Raw genomic sequence first — 18,735 nt, 5'->3', positions numbered from 1 at the left:
AGGAGCGTGATGGAGAAAAACAGAGTGGGGTGGTGGTTCTTCCGATCTAGGTGGCTGAGGGGTCTCTGGGAGGAAGGAATGTGGTCTCCTGCATCCCCACCGGGCTCCTTCCCGGCTTCTTCGGCTCATTCTCCCCCTCACCCACCTGCGGGCTTCAGAGCACATCCTGGGGCTTCTCCTCCTCCCCATCCCCGCACTCTTCCTGGGCGTCCTCGGCCCATTTCATAGCTTTAACCACTTTGTATTTGCTGATGTCTCCTAAACTTATATCTTCAGCCTCAACAAGTCTTATGAGAGCACAAGACCCACATACTCAAGCATCAATCTGATATCATCACCCCTGGGAAGTCTACCAGCACCTCAAAAGAATTTGTCCAAAACAGACCTTGATTCTCCACCTCTCCCAACCTGTGTTCGCTCCCCTGATCTTGTACTCAGTAAAGAACACCACTATCCCTCCCCACCAAGAGCTCATACCCAGAGTTTAAGAGTCATTAACTTATTCTTTTTTGCATTTAAAATGTTTTTGAATAGGTAATTGTGGTAGGCAGAATAGTGGCTCCCAAAGATGTCCACGTTCTAATCCTTGGAATTTATGACTATGTGAATTACATGGCTAAGCTGGATGAAATCAAGGACCCCAATCATGGGGAGATTGTCCTAGATTACCTGGGGGTGATGGGGCTGAATCTAATCACACGATTGCTTAAAAGATAACTTTCCTCCACCGTGGTCAAAGGGGGAGGAGTCTATGGAAGAGTGGTCGAAGACATGCAATCTTGCTGCCTTTGAAGATGGAGCAAGGGGCCACAACCTAAGGAATATAGGAATCCTCTAGGAGCCGGAAAGAGCAAGGAAACGGATCTTCCTCTAGAGCCTCCAGAGAGGAACGCAGCTCTGCTGACACCTTTATTTTAACACGGTGAGATCCAGGTCAATCCTCCCACCTACAGAGCTATCAGAGAACAAATTTGCTCTGTTTTAAACCCCTGCATTTGTGGTCATTTTCTATAGCAGCAATAGAAAACTAATAAAGGAATATAGTCACGTGAAAACTAATGAAGTAATATAGTCAATGACTCGAAATTCAAAAATTACAAAATGGTATACAACAAGCCTCCTCGCCCTGCCCCACCCACCTAGTTCCCTCCCCAGAAAGTACCCAGTGCTACCAGTTTCTTGGTATATCTTACCAGAGATATCTTATGCATGTGGAAGCAAATGGGACTATAAACATTCGCCCCCTTCTGTTTTATACCAATGGTATAGCATAGTGCACATACCGTTACATGCTTTTTAACCCAACTATATAGACTAGAGGTTCTTCTTTGGAGCTTTTTCCTTATTTTGTGATGGTTCCATAGCGTTCCATCGTATAGCTATACCATAACCATTTAGCTAGTCTTCCTGACCCCCTATTTCCAAGCTTTCCCATCGCAAGCAACGTTTGATGAATAAATAACCTGGACCCAACAGCTGTTCGCACAAGTTTAAGTGTGTCTGTGGGACAAATTCCCAGAGTCGTTCTTGATCCCTCCTTTCCTTTGTCCCCATCCAATTCAGGATCAGGGCCCATGGGTTCTATCTCCAGAACAAATCTAAGCTCACCACTGCTTTCCCGGTGTTTCATCCCCACTCCATTCCAAGCCACTGTCACCTCCTGCCACCACCCCCCAGCGAACATGCATGTGAGAGTTTGGTGTGGGAGGCGCTCCATTTCCTGTCCTTGCTTCCCACCCCTTGGGCAGAAAAACTTGGAGCCTTGGATTTCTGGTCTCTGAAAAAATTCAGTGAGACTCTGTGTCCCAATTTTTGTGTGAGTAAATGAGTGTTGTTTGCCAAGACTTTGGAAAATGGGGCTCCGTTTGGAGACTCTCCGATGAAAGAAGCTTGTTAAACCAGAAAGGAAGATCAGACAGGTATCCCAGTGTCCTGGAATAGACCTAATCTTAACTGCATCTTTAGTACGTGTTTTCCCTCTGGTGGGTTTCCAAGGCATTTAATGGACTAGGAACAAAACAAGACTTTTTAGAAATGGAGACAAACACACTTTACAAAGATCCCGAGATTAAAGTTCTGCCTTTTTTCCTATTCAGCCACAGCCTAAATCCTACCCTGGGGGCACTCACAGAAGTTCCAGAATGGAACCAGTTCTGAGGCCAGCAGAGCTGGTAAGGGAAGGAAAAGATTCAAGAGCACTGTCAGCTGAGTCCCCTGGTGCTATAAGTCTGCAAACGAAAACTCACAGAGATAATGAAGGAAAGGCATCGGATTTCTGTCACAATTGTGAAGTATACTCTCTCTTCCCCTTATAATAAAATTTTAATCTGGTATTTATTGCACACTCACTGTACATCACCCATTTTCACGGATGCTTTTATTAATCTTCCTAACAAACTCATTGTACAAATAAAGAAACTAAGGGTCGGAGAGCACTTTCATTTCCTAGCCTTTATTTATTTATTTTTTCATTTCCCAGCCTTTAAATGGTCGAGCCCCTGATCACACAGGAAGAACTGAGGACAGGCAGAAGTCTTGATCACTTTCCTGAACTGTTAAAAGACACAAAAGGGCGGATGGTCTCCACAACGTATTTCGGCGAGCTAATACGTACAGTAACATACGTATAGACTACAGACGGCAGTGGGAGTTGTAAATGATCACAGATTCATAGAGAGATTAGTTGGATTCAAGCCCGGTTCCATTACCACCAGGTGTGTGACCTCGGACAAATTCCTTTACCTCTCTGGTACTACTTACCTCTTGGGGTCTTTGGGAGAATTGCATGAGTGAGGATATTTAAAGCACTTTGAACGGCGGATGGCATAGAACGGGCATTAGTCCATGTCCGGCACCTGCCCTGGTCTGTATGGCGTAGCCAGGGCCCCAGTATTAAGTGCTAATTGGGTGTCAAGCGCTGGGCTGAGTGGCACATAGAAAGCCCGCCTCCTGAGGATGGTCTCATGGAATCCTCACATCATCCTGCAAGGAAACCCTTCTTCCTTTTCTGCAGCAGAGCAATCTAATGATCCCAAACAACCCCAATATCACACCTCCACCTAAATGGCAGGGATGGATGCCAAATCCTGCCTCGTCTGGCTTTCAAAGCCTGGGCTCAGTAACAAGCAGAGAAACGGATGCTGTTGGCATGCTGTTCTTCCTGCTCACGGGTACAGGACAAGTGCACATGCACGCACGTGCAGCATTCAAGTGAGAGACCGCCCCAGTGCCTGTGTCCTCTGCAGGGTGAACTGCAATCACTTCTGGTCGGAAAGGCACTTTCCCAGAATAGGGTTGACAGTGGTTTTGGAAATGACTCACACTAACTGAATTCTTGACATGGCGAGATGCTGGAGACATCGGATCCTTCTTTTTTCCAGTTGCATGAAAACAAGAGGTTTTGCCAAACCAAAGCAGATCAAGCCACTGGGAAGAGCAAGTCTTTGTGTCAGGAGCTCTCTCAGCAACAAGCAGAAAATAACCTTAAACTTTTAGTTTTCAGAAGTCAGCGTCTGGGTCAGGGGTAACTAGCAGAAGGGGCTATGGGGGGCGGTTTGCACCTGTCAGCAGTACAGTAATGATCCTTGCGGAGAGGCTCCTTGAAGGCAAAATAGAAAATATTTGCCAAAAAGAAGCAATGACAAGATTGCTCATCACACAGCTCCTCACCACCACCCGCCACCCTGCACACACCCTTCTCTCTTCTTACAATTAAAAGGCCTCAAATTTTCCATCACATGGAAAATTATTTTCTCTCCCCCTTTCCCCTCTCCCCCTCCCTCCCATCCTCTCTCTTGGTCTTTCTCTCCCAGGAAGAAATTCTCGAACGTCAGACCCTCGAGATCACCCAATACAGATCATCAACTTTAAAGTCAGGCAAACCTGGCTTTGAATGCTGATTACAGCACCTTATGCAAGTTGCTTAAACTCTCTGCGCCTCAGTTATCTCATCTGTAAAATGGGCTTTAAAATAATACCTACTGGATAGGTATGATAAAGCTGATGTCCACAAAGCACTGAGAAACCATCCTCTTATTGTTAATTTATCTTCTCAAACTGAAGCTCCAGAAACGAGAAGTTGATTGGACGGTGTCCCACCAAGAGCTTTCAAATGTTCTGGAAACAGGCAAAAAAGCTCTGCATCCGACCAGCCTCCAGTCCACATCCCTGAGGATCCCTCTTTCTTTCCAAAGAGCCTCTCTCAGTGCTGAAGGATAGGATCCTTGCCCATACTATGACCTGTTCTTGCCAACATGGTACCATTTCACCCCAAATGCTCTTCCCTCTCTTTTCTTAAAGGACACACACATACACACACCAACAGGCATATATCCAAAGGCTTTTTTTTTTTTTTTTTTTTACAGTAGGCTCCATGCCCAGCGTGGAGCCCATCGCAGGTTGAACTCCTGACCGTAAGATCAAGACCTGAGCTGAGATTAAGAGTCAGACGCTTAACCATCTGAGTCACCCAGGCACCCCCAAGCGTTTGTTCCCAAATCATCCGCAGTGGTAACGATGATCATTCTGTAGCAGAAAGATCCCCGGACTGGGAGTGAGGAGGTCAGGGTCCTAACCCTAGCTCTGCCACTAAAGGAACCACATGTTCCTGGGGCTGTCACTCTGCCTCTCTGTGCCTCAGTGTCTTCGTCTGCTATGTAAGCAGGCTTGCCGTAATGTCAAGAAGTCTCCCGGTGCACGGTTTTTATAGTGAAGATCTTCAGTCAGATGACATATTACAGTTTCTCAAGTACTTCCACATACCATATTTTGTGTTTTTAATCCTCCTTAAAACTCAACAATGTATGTAGGGTACTTGGCAGATAACAAATCTAAGGTACCTAGTGGTCGGGTAATTATGGGCAAATCATGACAGAGCAAAATGCCAGAACGAATTATCTCAATGTCTAGCCTCTTCTGGCTCACGCTGCCCTCCTGGGGGTAGACATCCATCCCCAGTGAAAGGTCAAAGAGAACTGACAGGGGGTAAATGTTGAAGAGGCTTTATGCCCTTGGGGTCAGGGCTTCAAGGGTCCAGGCTGTTCCCTAAGTCCCTTTGATGGCCTTTTAAACATTTTTGGAGCCCAAGGCAGCACTCCACTTAGCTCCAAACTCCAAGTTAGTCTGTTGCTTGGGCTTCTAAGATGGAAAGCAGAGCCCACGGCAGCAGCTAAAACACTGCCAGATCGCTGGCTAGTCAGAGCAAAGCTGACCTGAACCCTGGTTCTCTGCCTACACTCCAGAGCCTCGACTGCCCCGGTTCTGGGTCATGGTCAGGGGAAGGTGCTCCTCCCCACCACCCTCCATCCTCACTCAAGGCGATAAAGCCCACCCTCTGTTTAAGAAGTGGGATGGCCATAGAGATGGGTTCATAGCAATAGCTAATCATGCTGGGATAACCAAGCACTGAGCTCCACCGCTCCCTACTCACCAGAACAGACTGAGGGTCCTGCTGTCTGTGGACACTGTTACACACTGACTTGTATCCCCCCAAATTCTTATGTTGAGGTCTTAACCTCCAGTACCTCAGAATGTGACTGTATGTAGAGATCGAGCCTCTAAAGAGGTTAATTATGTTAAAATGGGGTCTTTTCAGTGGGCCCCAATCCAATATGACTTATAAGGAGCAGAAATCAAGACACAGACACACACAGAGGGAAGAGGGAAGGTGGCCATCTCTATAAGTCAAGGAAAGAGGCCTCAGGGAAAACCAACCCTGTCCATACCTTCATCTTGGACTTCTAGCCTCCAGAATCCCGAGAAAATACATTTCTGTTAAGCCACCCAATCTGTGGCAAGTTGTTATGGTAGCTTTAGCAAACTAATACGGGCACCTGCTCCAGAATCCTGCCCCCGACCACGTGCAGGACCTCCCACTCCCCCTGCCCAGGACTGCTTCTGTATTTTCCAAACCTCCCTCCACCCCAGATTCATCAAGTCCTTGGGATGCAAAAAACTAGCTCCCCAAGCCCAGTCTCCCATTTCAGGGGCTTTGAGGAGTGCTAGTCTCTGCCTCAAAGTGGATGGAGGGAGGGTCAACTGCCCTTGAGGCTCCGAGAGGGAAAAAGGGGAGAATAGGAAATACAGAGAAAACAACCTGATTGGTGTTTTGAGTTAGAATCCTGTCCCACAGGTGACGACTGGTCTTCTACCCACTTCTGGCTGGGAGTCCTCAGCCAGACCACTCGTGGTAACACGTGGGTGGAGAGGGCCCAGGGCCCAGGGGCACAGTGCTCTCTCAAGGAATGACCACAGGGTCTCTAGGGGTCAGGGGAGGACACCAAAATTTCTGGGAGAAGCTGAAACTGCATCGCTGTCTTGCTCTTAGAGGGTGCACAGACCCCCAAGTCCCACCCCAGATCCACGAAGCCCCCACCCCTGCCCCTGCTGGAGGGAAAGGGGGGCTGAGGGGAGGAAGTGAAATGCCCTGTTACACACGCTGTGTTTGTTCTGGGCCTGGCTATTGACGCAAGAGGCCTTATCATTGGGTCCTCAGACTAGGCTGGGCAGGGCAGATCTGAGAGTTAGGGAGATTTGTGCCCACTGGCCTGTGGGAAAGCAGAAAGGAGAGGGGGCAAGGAAGGCCACGGCCAAGCGAGGAAGAAGCTGCTGGTTGGGCCCACGATGAAAACACTCATTCTTTTGCTGCTGGTGCTTCTGGACTTGGGGCTGGCTGAACCTCGGCTCCACAGGTGAGACACGTCCCCAGCACTGCGTCCGGTGGGGGCAGCTGCCTGCCCTCAGGCTTAGCGCCGCCCTGGGAGAGGAAAGCTGATGGGGAAATGAAGAGGAGAAGAAACTGAGGGCTGGGAAAAGTGGCCATCTTGTGTTGGCCTTGACCCCCAGCCCACGACAAGCCATCCCTCTGCCCCACCTCTGATGGAACTGCCTGCCCAAGTCCCAGGGAGCTTCTCACATTATTAAAGAGCAGGAACCTGCAGCTTTGGTTGGGAGCTCAAAGGACCGAGTACTTGCCCAAGGGACTGACCATGGCTGCCTCCAAGAGTCTTTCTGTCCCTTTAAATCAGCCCCTTATGAGGTTCATGCACAACTGCAGATCATTTTCCTAGAGGACCTCAAAGAGCTCATCTCTGAGAGGGAGGGCCACTTCAAGTCAAAGATTCTGAGACTCTTCAGGAGCAGAGACAAGACCGACAGGCCAGGGGCAGAGAGGGCACTAATTCTCGCCAAACTGTGGCCCATTCTGGCAACTCAGCTGCCTTGCAGATCTTCTCCTGTGTAATCTCCCAGTTTACCTCTGGAAAAATGGGGTGGGGAGAGGGGAGGGTCTGAGAGAGGCAGAACTGCATCTCTGTCTCACACGGGGCTTTGTCCTCAGGGTGCCCCTCAGGAGGCATCAGTCCCTCCGGAAGAAGCTGCGGGCACGGGGCCAGCTCTCTGAGTTCTGGAAATCCCAGAATTTGGATATGATCCAGTTCACTGAGTCCTGCACGATGAACCAGGATGCCAACGAGCCCCTCATCAACTACTTGGATGTGAGGCATTCTGGGGCAGGGGCTGGGGAAGGGGGTGAGGGGAGGATGGCTTGGCCTCTGGGCATGGCCAGTGTCAGGTCAGCAACACTGAAGTAAAGGCCAGTGTGGATTTCTCCTCTAGGATAACCCATAAGGACTGATCCCCTGGGTCCCCATGGATTTGACCGAGCAAGCCCCAGTGTGCCCAAATGTGTAGAGCTCTCTGCAAAAGAAATGGCATCCCAAACAGAAGGGCCCTGCTGTGTGTCCTTGGCCAAATGATTTAACCTTCACCAGCTTCCCTTCCCTGATTGGAGAACAAAAGGATTACTGCCTCTTCTGCCTTGCTCACAAAGGGATTATGAGGAATAACGCAAATGAGAGCTAAAGAAGTAGTAGAGGGTGGGAGACTTGATTTGATTTCCACCCTTGTAGCCCTTCGTCTGCTCGTTCTCCCTTCTGTTGCCACTCCCCAGGCTCTGTAAGCTCCAGTCTGTGCTAGCCAGGGTCTGGTCCCAGAGACCTCTCCCTAGGCCCCCTGGTGAGCACCGTCCCCTTTCCTACCACCGTCACTCGGCTCCCTGCCCTCCCTCCCCTATAGATGGAATACTTTGGCACCATCTCCATCGGCTCTCCGCCGCAGAACTTCACCGTCATCTTTGACACTGGTTCTTCCAACCTCTGGGTCCCCTCTGTCTACTGCACCAGCCCAGCCTGCGGTAAGTAGGGCCAGGATCCCCAGCAGGGAACGGCGGCTCCAGAAACCGGCCATGCATGCCGCACCAGCTTCCCCTCTCCACCTCTGAGTCTGCCCTGGGACTGCCTACGGTAGAAACAGGGCTGGGCCAGGGAGAGAGCTAAAATTTGATTGCTATCCAAGCTAGCAACTTTCATACTGACCAGAATTAATAGGAGAAAACTCAGCCACCGAAAATACAAACTCAATACAAATCTTTGAATACTGCATGACTCACTCCCTTTGGAACACCCAAAAGAATGGGCAACGTTCCATTCAAATGGCTGTTTCTGGGCAGGTAGGTGGGTTGGATTCTAGTGCTGACTATTCACCCGCTTCAAGAGGGCTTGGTGGCCTATCCCAGGATATCAGAGGTGGGGCTGGTGGGGCACGATACAGGGGTGGGTCAATTTGGCCAGAGGTAACTCAGGTGTTTTTGTTAGCATTAGAAAGGAAAGAGCTAAAGAAAGATGTCTGAGTCTATGCTGGATAAGTTCTAGAGACACGACGTCTCAGAAAACCCCTAGATTAGGTGTCTACAGGTTGGGCAAGGAATTGAGAGTCATTGCCTGGAGCGGCATTTGTGTATCCCTGGGATTCTTTTGAATGCCAGGCTCTGACCCCCACTAGTTGACAGAGACTTCTGCTGGCGCCTGATACATGACGCTTATCTCTGTGTGCCTCATGAGGTCACTGTGAGCCACCATGTTTGCCCAGGGATGACTAGGTGGTCCCCAGTTAAGCCACCACATGTGGCTAGAGAAGAATGTGGTACCTCACTAAGGTGGGCCATGGCCAACCTTTCTCGAGGCCCCCCTCTCAATCTTGGGAGTTGAGGGAAGAGATCCTGCATCTGTGGGGTCTCAGGGCAGGAAGGAAGGCAGTGAGCTGGTGGCCCAGGCAACAGCGGCATTTTTGCTTTTCCAGAGACACACGCCAGGTTCTACCCTTCCCAGTCCAACACATACAGTGTGCTGGGGAGTCATTTCTCCATTCAGTATGGGACTGGGAGCTTGTCTGGAATCATCGGAGCTGACCAAGTCTCTGTGAGTACAATTCCTTCATCTCTTCTCTTTGGGCCAGAAACTTGGGATACAGAATATTGTTCAGAGCCTTTAGGGGAACACTTTCAGATCTGCCTCAGGAAGAGGTGGAAACAAGGAGCTGGCTTCCAGGGAAAGGGGGAAGCCTGGCCAGGCAGGAGTAGCACTCCCTGCTTGAACTAATGGCAGTGGGCCAGTCTGCTCAGGGTGCTGGGTTCTAGAATGGCAGCACGGAGGAATACCACAGAGAAACAGTGCACAGAGCAGAAAGCCTGGGGGGCAGCCTTTCAAGAATGAGTTAAGGCAAAAAAAAAAAAAAAGAGTCAAAGGTGCTCTCAGTGCAATAAGGCAAGAAGAAAGAAACTAAGGGCATTAAGATTGTAAAGGAAGAAACTATGTTGTATTATTCACATATGACAAGATTCTATATGTAAAAAATCCAAAAATATCTACAGACCATTGGGATTAATAATTATTTAGCAAAGTTGCTGAATACTAGATAAACTCGTTTGTATTTCTGAATATCAGGAAAAACAAATGGAAAATAGATTTTTTAATGACATTATTTATAATAACATCAGAAACATCAAATACCTACAAATAAATTTAACAAAAAATGTGCGATATCTCCACTCCAAAACCTGGAAAACGTATTGAGTGAAATTGAGGAAGATCTACATAAATAGAAATGACTCAATATTTCATGACTCAGTATTATGGACAAGTCGAAGTTTTTTCAAATGGATCTATAGATTTTAATGTCACCTCAATCAAAACAACAGAAATTGATGAGATAATTCTAAAATGTATATGGTTATGTAATACACCAAGACAATCTAGAGAAAGAAAAACACTACGAATATCAAGACCTATTATAAAGCTATAGTAATTGAGACAGTGTGGTATTGGCACAAATAAGCAAATAGACAAATGGAACAAAATGGAAAACTCAGAAACTACTCTGAATTCTGTTGACCATGAAACTGGCAGTGGAGGAAATGAGAGTGTGTTTATTAAATATGGTGCCAGGTCATTTGGATATCCATAAAGTTAAAAAAAAAAAAATCTGGACTCTGACCTCACACATTATCAAACTTCCAATACATTGTAGATGTTTTACCTCTAGGCATATGTCCAACAGAAGTATGAGTGCATGTTCATCAAAAGTCATGTCCAAGCAGCACTATTAGCGATAGTCACCACAGGAAACAACCCAAATACCCATCGATGGTAGAATGGATAATGACAGTTATTCATACCACGGGATACTGATGACATTGACCGAAATTTCAACATAGTACACTACATGATGTTGAGTGACAGAAGCCAGATAGGAAAGAATTTATCCTGTATGATTCCGTTTATATAAAATTCAAGAAAAGGCAAAAGCAGTAGATGTTGGAAGCCAGCAGATGGGTGTTACTGAGGAAAGGTACAACGATTAGCAGGGTGCATGAAGCAGCTTCCGGTTTGGGAGCTTGCTGACCAGGGTGAGTTTGTGAAAACGCACCAAACTGTACACTTAGGATTTCTGTATTCAACTTCCATTTTTTTTGAAGTCTACATAAAAAAATTAAGGGTGTGGGAATGTGGTGAAATCACTGTGCTCATTTAATCAAGTTGGGTGGGGGAAGAATTCACTTCAGACCAGAGGGAGAATCCGGGAATCTGAGACTGCACCAAAGTTCTCCCAAGCAGTTTTATTTCGGGCTTTCTCCCGTCAGGTGGAAGGACTGGTTGTGGCCGGCCAGCAATTTGGAGAGAGTGTCACGGAGCCGGGCCAGACCTTTGTGAACGCAGAGTTTGATGGAATTCTGGGCCTGGGATACCCCTCCTTGGCTGTGGGAGGGGTGACCCCAGTGTTCGACAACATGATGTCGCAGAACCTGGTGGATATACCCATGTTCTCTGTGTACATGAGCAGGTAGGCCTGGCAAGCCCACCAAGGTGATGGTCAGTTACAACCACAGGGAGACAACATGGGTGCAGCTCGAAGAGCACTAGACTTAGCAGTCAAACACCTGGCTTGGATCTCTTGCTTGACCTATTACCAGCTGTGTGACCTTGGGCTTACCCTCTCTGGATATTGAGGGAATGGGGTTTGCCTCACTTTGTAAACTATACCGCACTGAACCAATAGGAGGAATCTCTGGGGTTGGATGTTCATTTGCGCAGTGAATAAATGTTTATCAAGCTCCTATTGTGCGCCGACCACGGTGCTGGGCACGGGGAGCATAGTGAGACAAGGAAGACAGTCCCTGCCCTCAGGAAGCTTGATTCCTGTGGGAGGAGGCAGGAAAAAATTCCAAAGGAAGCTGACGATAAAATAATGGGATGTTAAGGGCATAATAAGATGCAGAATTTACATAAAATAGAATATTATTCAGCCTGAAAAAGGAAGGAGATTCCAACACAGGCTACCAGAGAATGAACCGTGAGGACCTTATTTCAAGTGAAACAAGCCAGTCACAAAAGGACAAATTGTGCATGAGTTCCCTTACACGAAGGTGCCTGGAGTAGTCAGATTCGCAGGGACAGAAGGTAGAATGGTGGTTGCCAGGTGTGGGGGGAGGGGAAGGAAGCTGTTGTTTAATGACTATAGAGTCGTGGTTTCACAGGATGAAAAGGTTCTGGAGACTGGCTGCACCACAGCATGAAGAGCCTTCACACTACTGAACTGTACATTTAAAAATGGCCAATTTATGCAATTTTTTAAAAAATTGCCTCCTGTAGTTGGAAAAGGTCATGTGGCTCACCAGCCTCTGGCCACTCTTGCCTGGGATCCTGAAAGGGTCATCTCACCTTCATCCCTACATAGGACAGAGATTTCTGACCTTTCTAACTCCTCCCTGGTATATCTGGCCTCAGCTTACCCTGTTTTCATGCAAGCCCATTTCCCTTGTTTTCCACTTCCACGTGGAGAGCCCTGAATTTCCTTTATTAAACTGCATGGCTGTAGTTGGGACCAACTACGGGGCAGAACTGTGAGCAAGAGGGCAGGTTGCCCAGACCCCTCTGCTGCCCCCCTGCTCCCTTCCAACCCGGAAAGACAGAGGGGAAGATGGGAAAGAGCAAAGGCTTTGCCATCTGGCTGACATGGACTGATGCCGCGAGTCTCAGTTTCCTCAAATGGGCACAAGGTTGATGTAAGAAATAAATAGGATTAAGCAGGTAAAATTCTTCGCCCAGGGCCCTGCACAAAGGCCGTCAACTAACGGCGGTTCTTCCCCCCACCTCCCTAAGTCTGCTTTCCTAAGATGCCCACAATACCCGGTTCCTTTCCCCTTTACCACCAGGCCTCGCAGCACCCTGAGTTTTGTATTTTTCTGATCGTTTTCCTCCTAAAAATGAATTAGTTTCATGTCCTATTTCCCCAGAATCCTGTTAGGTGCCAGATCACACTCTGAAAAATCAACACCAATGAAAATTAATAAATTTTCAAGTTCTCATAAGTCATGTTGCATTCCCATTAGCTTCCTCACCTTAACACGATGGAGTGAATCATATGGAAACTCCAGGCACCACCCAAACAATAGTGGGAAAGATACTTGGTGGAAAAGGCTTTTTGGGGATGCATAAGTCACATGGTGTGTGCATACCCCAATGGTCCTAGCCCTGGTTCTTCATGAGTTCTGCATGACCAGAGTAGTTGTCCCCATCTACCTCCTCCCTAGCCCTTTTATCCAAGAAGCAAGAAGACATTCACAAATCATCAAGCAGAGCTATTTCTATACTTCTATCCTTCTGCCCCAAAAAGCCCAGATTAATCAACTTGCAGTAGTTGGGAGCCCTGGTCTCAAAGCCCAGGCTGATATTTCTGCCTATCTGGTTACTTGGTGTACATGACCAGCTTGTTCCTAGGGTATCCCAGTGGCCCTTCCCTGACAATCTGTCTTTTTCTTTCCTGCAGTGACCCAGAAGGCGGTGCAGGGAGCGAACTCATTTTCGGAGGCTATGACCACTCCCATTTCTCCGGGAATCTGAACTGGGTCCCTGTCACCAAGCAAGGCTACTGGCAGATTGCCCTGGATGCGTGAGTATTCTCCACAAAGTAGTTATGGTACAGGCAAGAACTCAAGACGGGCACAAGGCCAGTGGAATTGAAAAAGAATTTCATTGAATTGACCTGAATCAGTGTGCTGGTCCCTGGGAGAGGAGCCTGAGGGCTCGCCGTGTGAAGCTGGAAGTGTGGAGGTGCTGAGCAAAGGTGCAGGAAGGGGCCGCGGTTGCCAGGGCAGCAGGCACGAGGTACCACATCTCAGCTTCCCTCCTGGTACCCATGCTGCGCCCTCAAGTCAACAGACAATAAATAAAAATCCTCCGCCAATTACTTGGGGCTCATTTAATGTCAATTCACACATAGGGCCAGGGGTGGGTGACATGGGGGTACAGGAGTGAACTGGACTCAGGTTTCGCCTCCACGAAGCATGTCCAGAAGATGAGACACATACACACCACTATCATTGTAAGGTGGAGGTGGTCAGTGCCAAAGGAGTGGCCTGGCAGACAGGGCAAGACAGCTTCTACCTGAAGAACTCCTCAAGCAAGGGTTTCATGAAGGAGGTGACATGGACTGGGCCTTGACATACATACGTGCAGACGTGTGATGGGGCGGGCATGGAGCAATCAGGGACGTGGGACCAGATGCCTGTCACGTACTGAGCACTGTGTCAGATAATGCAGAGATTTAAAGAAATGCAATTCAGGTTTCAATTCCGCCAAGAATAAGCTTCTGCAAGGTGAGGGCATGTGCTGGTCACTGGGGATGTAACAGCGAAAAGCCTCAGTGCTCACTGTCTACTGAGGGTTTTTCAAGCCAGAGGGATTTACCCATTTATGGGTCATGATCTCATTTTAGGGGATCATGACGTGCATTTTTAATGAAATGGAATAAAATAGAAAATATCGGAGTACACTTCACATACTAAGGTTGAGCCCTGTTTCGTGACATTTTTATTTCGTGTGTGTGTGTGTGTGTGTGTGTGTGTGTGTGTGTACTGGGTCCAAAAGTAAATGTGTTTTCTGGTATGGATCTCAGTCACAGAAAAACTGAGAAATACTGATGTGTGAGACAGTCAAACTGGAAATCATTTGTATTTGAAAGCCCAGCAGGGGGTGAGAGCAGCTGGGGAGGCTGGAAAACTTCAGGGCTGAGGGGAAGGGGGACAGCTGGGAAGGGGGCGGGGGTGGGGGTTGGCTGATGACATTTTCTTTGTCCTCAGAATCCAGGTGGGAGGCGCGGTGATGTTCTGCTCCGAGGGCTGCCAGGCCATTGTGGACACAGGGACTTCCCTCATCACAGGCCCCTCAGACAAAATCAAGCAGCTGCAGAAGGCCATTGGGGCCGAACCCATGGATGGAGAAGTTAGTGCCGCCTGGGGTAGGGAGGAGGTGGGAGCAGGGGAGCGGGGAGGCCTCTAAATGGGTCCTCTGTGTTGTGTTTTAGTATGGGGTGGAGTGTGCCAACCTCAACGTCATGCCGGATGTCACCTTCACCATCAATGGCATCTCCTACACCCTCCAACCAGCTGCCTATACCCTGCTGGTAAGAACTGTTTCCTTATTCTGCAAGTCATAGGGCCTTCCCCACGAGCCCACCACTTCCTCTTGTCGGTCGCCTGCACCCAGGCTGCATCTACCCCGAGCCCCGCTCCCATCTTCTCCTGCACTGAAGGGGCGTTCCCTCTAGAAAGGACAAAGCTGCCTATGGGGGAAAGACCACCAGGCTGGTTCTCTCTCCATTCCCATCCAGCCATGAAGCAGCAGCAAACCTTGGACAAGCCATCTAGTGAAGTTTTCCGACATTGTCATGTAGGACTTTTCAACTGACCAAGTTTAATCCCTCAAACACCCAGTAAGATTGGATATTATTATCCCATTCTGTGGATGAGGATATTGAGACTCGGAAAGTTAAGAGGCTCAAGATACGAGCTACTTGGGGAGGAGGTACGGAATGAGGTTGTATCTTCTCACGTTCAGATTAACGTTCTCCTCAAACCAGAAAGGGTCTTTTATTGCAGTAGATTCCTAAGTTTGTAGGATGAGGTAGAAAGGGAGTCCCTGGGGGGAAATCTATGATCGATTCACACCACAGTTGGCCCAGATTTTCAATATCACATGCCGTTCTTTGGTGACACTCAACACACTAACTTTACCGGAGAGTCACCCACAGCACCAGGGTGATTGCGTCAGAATGGAGGTGCTGAGGTGTGGAGCACTTTAGGGACTTACCTACCCCCCCACACACACCTTGATCTCCATTAACGCTTTCCCCAAGCCACCAAGCATAAACAGACAATGCAAGTGAAAACAAATGTTCTTTTAAAGTTTTTATTTAAATTCCAGTTAGTTAACATACAGAGCTATATTAGTTTCAGGTGTGCAATATAGTGATTTGACACTTCCATACAATGCCCGGTGCTCATCACAAGTTCCCTCCTTAATCCCCATCACCTGTTTCACCCATCCGCCCACCCACCTCCCCTCTGGTAACCAGCAGTTTGTTCTCCATAGTTAAGAGTCTGTTTCTTGGTTTGTTTCTCTCTCTCTTTTCCCCTTTGCTCATTTGTTTTCTTTCTTAAATTCCACATATGAATGAGATCATATGGTATTTATCTTTCTCTGACTGATTTATTTCGCTTAGCATTATACTCTCTAGCTCCATCCACAACATTGCAAATGGCAAGACTTCATTCTTTTTATGACTAACATTCATATATATATATCCCACATTTTCTTTATCCATTCATCAGTCTATGGACATGGGCTATTTCCATAATTTGGCTATTGGCTATTGTGGATAATGCTGCTATAAACATCAGGGTGCATGTATCCCTTTGAATTAGTATTTTTGTATTCTTTGGATAAATACTTAGAAGTGCAATTGCATAAAATCCTAGAAGCGAACACAGATAGTAGCCTCTTTAACATTGGCCATAGCAACTTCTTTCTAGATATGTCTCCTGAGGCAAGGGAAACAAAAGCAAAAATAAACTATTAGAAACTCATCAAATAAAAAGCTTCTGCATGGTGAAGGAAACAATCAACAAAACTAAAAGGCAGTCTGCAGAATGGGGGAAAATATTTGCAAATGACATATTCCAGTAAAGGGTTAGTATCCAAAATATATAAAGAACTTACAAAACTCAACACCCAAAAACCAAATAATCCAATTAAAAATGGGCAGAAGGCACAAATAGACATTTTTCCAAAGAAGACATCCAGTTGGCCAACAGACACATGAAAAGATGTTCAACATCACGGATCATCAAGGAAATACAAATCAAAACTACAATGAGATATCACCTCACACATGTCAGAACGGCTAAAATCAACAAGGCAAGAAACAACAGGTATTGGAGAGGATGTGGAGAAAGGGGAACCCTCTTACACTGTTGGTGGGAATGCAATGTGGTGCAGCCACTCTGGAAAACGGTATGGAGGGTCCTCAAATAGGACTACCCTATGGTCCAGCAATTGCACTACTAAGAAAACAAATGTTTCACTTTAAAACACAGCTTCATGTCAAGCCCCCTAAGCTTCCCCAACAAAGGGATTCTGGAGCTGCCACTATGAACACCAAACTGGGGACAAGCTAGACACTTTAACTGTGCGAAGCTCATCAGCCTATATACCCTTTGGCACTCCAGTACCCTCATACTCTCCCACCTGCACCCTATGTGAGTCCCTGCTCACCCCACTTCCTTCCCTATGCCCAGCGTGGTGCCCTTGTCCTTTTCTGCCAGGAGATTTCAATCAGAGCCACCTCAGTCTGCCAAGAATGCTGCAACAGCAGTGCATGGTTATCCCCTTCCTCTCAAGAAGGTGCTTTAAGCTCTCTGCAAACTTCCCAGACCCTCATCAGCAACCTCAAATCTCAAATGGTTGTTGGAAAGCCCATACCCACCCGGTAGACCCCAAGTCTTTGCCAAACTAGAAAATAAGGTTGGGGGACGTTACACTCGCCTCACAGGACAATGGATGCCTACTTGCCTTATACCTAAAAAAGGATTCTTCCCCAGAACATCAAGAAAACAGCAATGTAATTTCTCTCCCTTAAAAAATTAAGTTGAGCTTCGCTAGAAACTAAAGAAACCAGAACTTAAGCCAAGATCTTCTAAAGCCAAACCTTTTGCTCTTCCGATCATGGAACAAGGTTTCACTTCTCCCAGTTATAAAATGGGAGGCAGGGAGCATGTATGACAGATGAACAGTTCTCAAAATTGTAGAACTTAGAAGCCCAGGTCCACATATACAAAACGGTGTGAACACAAGTGGAGGTGTATGAAGCGGAAGGAAGAACCAACCAGCCAACATCGTGACCGACCACGGCCGTTCGGTATAGTCACCATCACTACCACACAGTACAGCCTCCAGGCAGCCCTACTTCCCTTTCTCCCTCTATGTCACTTACACCTTCTTTCCCACCCCAGGACTTTGTGGATGGAATGGAGTTCTGCAGCAGCGGCTTTCAAGGGCTTGACATCCAGCCTCCCGCTGGGCCCCTCTGGATCCTGGGTGATGTCTTCATTAGGCAGTTTTACTCAGTCTTCGATCGTGGGAATAACCGTGTTGGGCTGGCCCCGGCAGTCCCCTAAGTCGCGGCCTTGTGTTTGAGCCTGGCTGCGTGACACCCCTTAGAAATCCAGCTGTGCCCGTTCGGTTGGGGCATTCTTCACAATGGTCAAAAAGTCATTTTCAGGAGGATACAGTTGTTCTAGAGCTGCAACTTGAATTGGGTCCAAATAGAGCATGAGAACACACACACACACACTGATACACTTCACACACACCTCACACACACCGCATACACACCACTTCCACCGCCATCAGGAAGGAAGAATTAAGTTGTATGCCCATACTTTTTATTGCTTGTTGCTAACATTTTCTTTCGGAAATCTCCAGACATGTACACAAGGAGAGATTATAGCACAATAAATCCCCATGCAACACCCTCCCTCCCACCTTTCATAACTCACCTGCACGTGGCCAGGCCTGTTTTATCTGCACCCACCCCCCCTCCGCTACCCAGCCCACCTACCTGCATTATCCCGAAGCAAATTCTTAGCATCGCATCATAAATCATCACATCCAAGATTTATCCATAAATCCTTGTAATATTCTTAAATAGGCAATCAGTGTTCAAAGGTTCCCTATTGTCTGGGAAATGTTGGGTCATTTTTACCAGTGACTTGTGTGTATTAGGATGCAAATAAAGTCTTCAAACTGCATTTATTTGAACTGTCTCTATGTCTCTTTCCATGTGTAGAGTTGACCGCATTCTGAATTTTGCGGGTTGAAATCCAGAGGTATCATGCAACTTGGTTCTGAGTCCATCTTTCCTACAAAATGGCAGCTGGCTCTAGGGCCTGGTTTTGTGGCAAGAATATTTCATCCGTAGTGCTGGGTACATCCCATAGTAGCCCATCAGGAGGTAGATCATGCCTGGAGCCTCTTTATTCACAAGGTTAGAACTGACGAGTAG

General features: G+C 47.5%; 1 protein-coding gene across 2 annotated transcripts; it reads left to right on the top strand.

Moving 5' to 3' along the window:
* Window positions 1-6,555: 6,555 nt before the first annotated feature.
* CTSE (cathepsin E) lies at window positions 6,556-18,481 on the top strand. 2 transcript variants are annotated; one of them, XM_036077225.2, is made up of 9 exons: window positions 6,556-6,689; window positions 7,337-7,493; window positions 8,074-8,191; window positions 9,136-9,254; window positions 10,976-11,175; window positions 13,162-13,284; window positions 14,474-14,615; window positions 14,698-14,796; window positions 17,684-18,481. In XM_036077225.2, the coding sequence occupies exons 1-9, from the start codon at window positions 6,622-6,624 to the stop codon at window positions 17,846-17,848; spliced, it is 1,191 nt and encodes a 396-aa protein (XP_035933118.1). In that variant the 5' UTR covers window positions 6,556-6,621; the 3' UTR covers window positions 17,849-18,481. The 2 variants fall into 2 exon arrangements, with proteins under 2 accessions (XP_035933118.1, XP_035933119.1); XM_036077226.2 differs by lacking the exon at window positions 14,474-14,615.
* Window positions 18,482-18,735: the final 254 nt, after the last annotated feature.

The sequence above is a fragment of the Halichoerus grypus genome, chromosome 7 (assembly GCF_964656455.1).
Source record: "Halichoerus grypus chromosome 7, mHalGry1.hap1.1, whole genome shotgun sequence".
NCBI classification, from domain to species: domain Eukaryota; kingdom Metazoa; phylum Chordata; class Mammalia; order Carnivora; family Phocidae; genus Halichoerus; species Halichoerus grypus.
Note: the sequence above shows the minus strand (reverse complement) of the source record. Positions and strands in the feature narration are given on the sequence as shown.

Bases quoted from the DNA above. Each gene is read 5' to 3' on its own strand.
- CTSE (XM_036077225.2), top strand. From the start codon at position 6,622: ATGAAAACACTCATTCTTTTGCTGCTGGTGCTTCTGGACTTGGGGCTG. The intron at 6,690-7,336 runs GTGAGACACGTC...CTTTGTCCTCAG, and splicing joins GCTGAACCTCGGCTCCACAG to GGTGCCCCTCAGGAGGCATC. The intron at 14,616-14,697 runs GTTAGTGCCGCC...GTTGTGTTTTAG, and splicing joins CCGAACCCATGGATGGAGAA to TATGGGGTGGAGTGTGCCAA.